This window comes from Zea mays, chromosome 6, assembly GCF_902167145.1.
Source record: "Zea mays cultivar B73 chromosome 6, Zm-B73-REFERENCE-NAM-5.0, whole genome shotgun sequence".
Taxonomy (NCBI): domain Eukaryota; kingdom Viridiplantae; phylum Streptophyta; class Magnoliopsida; order Poales; family Poaceae; genus Zea; species Zea mays.
In genome coordinates, this window is record NC_050101.1 from 11,746,340 (window position 1) to 11,748,593 (window position 2,254).

General features: G+C 56.5%; 1 protein-coding gene across 1 annotated transcript; it reads left to right on the forward strand.

Moving 5' to 3' along the window:
- The first annotated feature begins 427 nt into the window (after positions 1-427).
- On the forward strand, positions 428-1,628 carry LOC100278389 (uncharacterized). The gene has a single exon (NM_001151683.2). It carries the CDS (start codon positions 510-512, stop codon positions 1,344-1,346), a length of 837 nt encoding a protein of 278 aa, NP_001145155.2. The 5' UTR covers positions 428-509; the 3' UTR covers positions 1,347-1,628.
- The last annotated feature ends 626 nt before the right edge of the window (positions 1,629-2,254 follow it).

Consider the following 2,254-nt stretch of genomic DNA (forward strand, 5'->3'; position numbering starts at 1 on the left):
AAATTACAAGTCAAATAGACTACTTTATTAAATAATTTTAATTCTTAAAATGAATAGATCTAAATGCCCGTTATCTAAAAAGATATTCACATGGCATGATTAGTATGATTAGTGGAGTTCGTTTTAATAATAATTAATAAACACGGGCTTTGCTATCTCAGAGGTACAGGCGAAGTGGCCACGTGAGAAGTGAGAGCATGATGAGTTGGCAGGCCGCCAGCGCCAGGCAAGGCCCACTTCCGTTCCATGTGCCGGTTGGGCGGCCTAAATTGGGGCGGCGATCGGGCCCACCGCAATGATACCCCTATCCCTATCCGTCCCCAGCAGGCAGCAGCACAGCTCACGCACGGCACGACAGCAGGCGTCCACATCCCTCTTGCCCAGAGCCCCAGACAAAGAAAAAGAAACCCAAAAGCAAATCGCGCACCCCCAGTCCCCCACCGTCCCACGCCATGCGGCCGCCCCCTTGCTAACCAACCACGGCGCCGCGCGCGCGCATCGCCGTCGCAATGGCCGCCGCCGACTCGTCCAAGCCCGCGCGCGCGGCCACGCTCCCCGCCCGCACGCTCCTCCTGGCGCTCCCCTTCCTCTCCCTCCTCCTCCTCTTCCTCTACGTCTACTCCACCACCTCGTGGCGCCCTGCATCAGGCCTCCCCGCAACCGCCGCAACAACAACAACAACAACCGTCGCCACCACCACCACCACCACCGTGCCGCTGACCCCCTCCCCTCCGTCCCCGCACATCCGGATGCGGCGGTCCCGGTACCGTTCCTACGACGACTACCTCCGCCACCAGCTGAACAAGACGCTGGACCCGCGGCTCCGGCGGGTGTGGGCGACGCGGGACTGGCAGCGGAAGGTGGACGCGTTCGCGCGCCTCTTCGCGGGGCTCCGGGACGAGGGCCTCCTCTCCAACGCGTCCCGCGCGCTCTGCGTCGGCGCGCGCCTGGGCCAGGAGGTGGCCGCGCTGCGCCAGGTGGGCGTCCGGGGCGCGCTCGGCATCGACCTGGCCCCGGCGCCGCCGCTCGTCGCCCGCGGCGACTTCCACGCGCAGCCCTTCCCCGACGCCACCTTCGACTTCGAGTTCTCCAACGTCTTCGACCACGCGCTGTACCCGGACCGCTTCGCCGCCGAGGTGGAGCGCACGCTGCGCCCCGGCGGCGTCGCCGTGCTCCACGTCGCCGTGCACCGCCGCGGGGACAGGTACTCCGCCAACGACCTGCTGGACGTGCGCGGCCTCGTCGGCCTGTTCCGCCGCTGCGACGTCGTGCGGGTGTCCAAGGTCGACGCCTTCGGGCTCGACACCGAGGTCATCCTCCGCAAGAAGGGGTCGTCTCGCCGCTGACGACGTCTCTAGCCATGCGTCCATCCGCTGGGTCCTCCACAACAGTCACCGACCGAATACACGATCCAATCTTGGCTTGCAAACTACGAACGGCAGAGAGAAAAAGGCAAGTGTTGGGCATCGATTTATTTTGGTTTCTGTACTACTAATTGTGGCATTGTACCAACACCTAGCAAACACAGTAGGCATCCATCTTGTTCTTGCTTTGTATACCTAGGCACCGAATTGGTGGTAGTTAGGAAAAAACAATTGAGTTCAATTGAATTGAAATCAATCCGCTTTGATTTATGTGCCAAGAAAAAACCAATTTGAGGAAGTGAAGGATGAAATTACAGCTAGGAAGGACTAGGGATAAAATATTGTGTGCATGCATACATGCGTACATACATAGCAGATGCTCATGGCTGTGGCTGGCAGTTAATTGAAAGCTTCAGGAGCAGAACGACGCCAATCAAGACTGACCGGCAACAAGGTATGAATGCATGCCTCATTCAACATCGGTTAGTGTAACTGAACGGTTACTTAGATTAAATAACATGCAATGACATGGATAGCTTTTCGAGATAACAGACTAGTAGTAGTAGCATATGGTGAAACGGCAAGACTTGGGGCTCTGTTTACCACTTCCACTTGTACAGTACAGACGTAGCAGACTCTAGGGAGAAAGAAGAAGCAAAAGCATCTCATCAGGAAGCAACATTTCCAGTTGATGGGAGGAAGTGAGGGAGAACAATTATTTCTTTCTAAGCCTTGCTTAGTGTTCACCTGCCTCGCTGAACCATTTCCTCCAAATGAGTACGGAAAAGACAAATACCTTGTCATACAGTTTGTCTAATAGCATGAAATACGTGCACCTCCACTTCTTCTTGAACAGGAGGCCACAAAACACCACCCAAAGGCCCACCACA

What these genes read in the sequence shown, in the direction of transcription:
- LOC100278389 (NM_001151683.2), top strand. Translation starts at nt 510, where the DNA reads ATGGCCGCCGCCGACTCGTCCAAGCCCGCGCGCGCGGCCACGCTCCCC.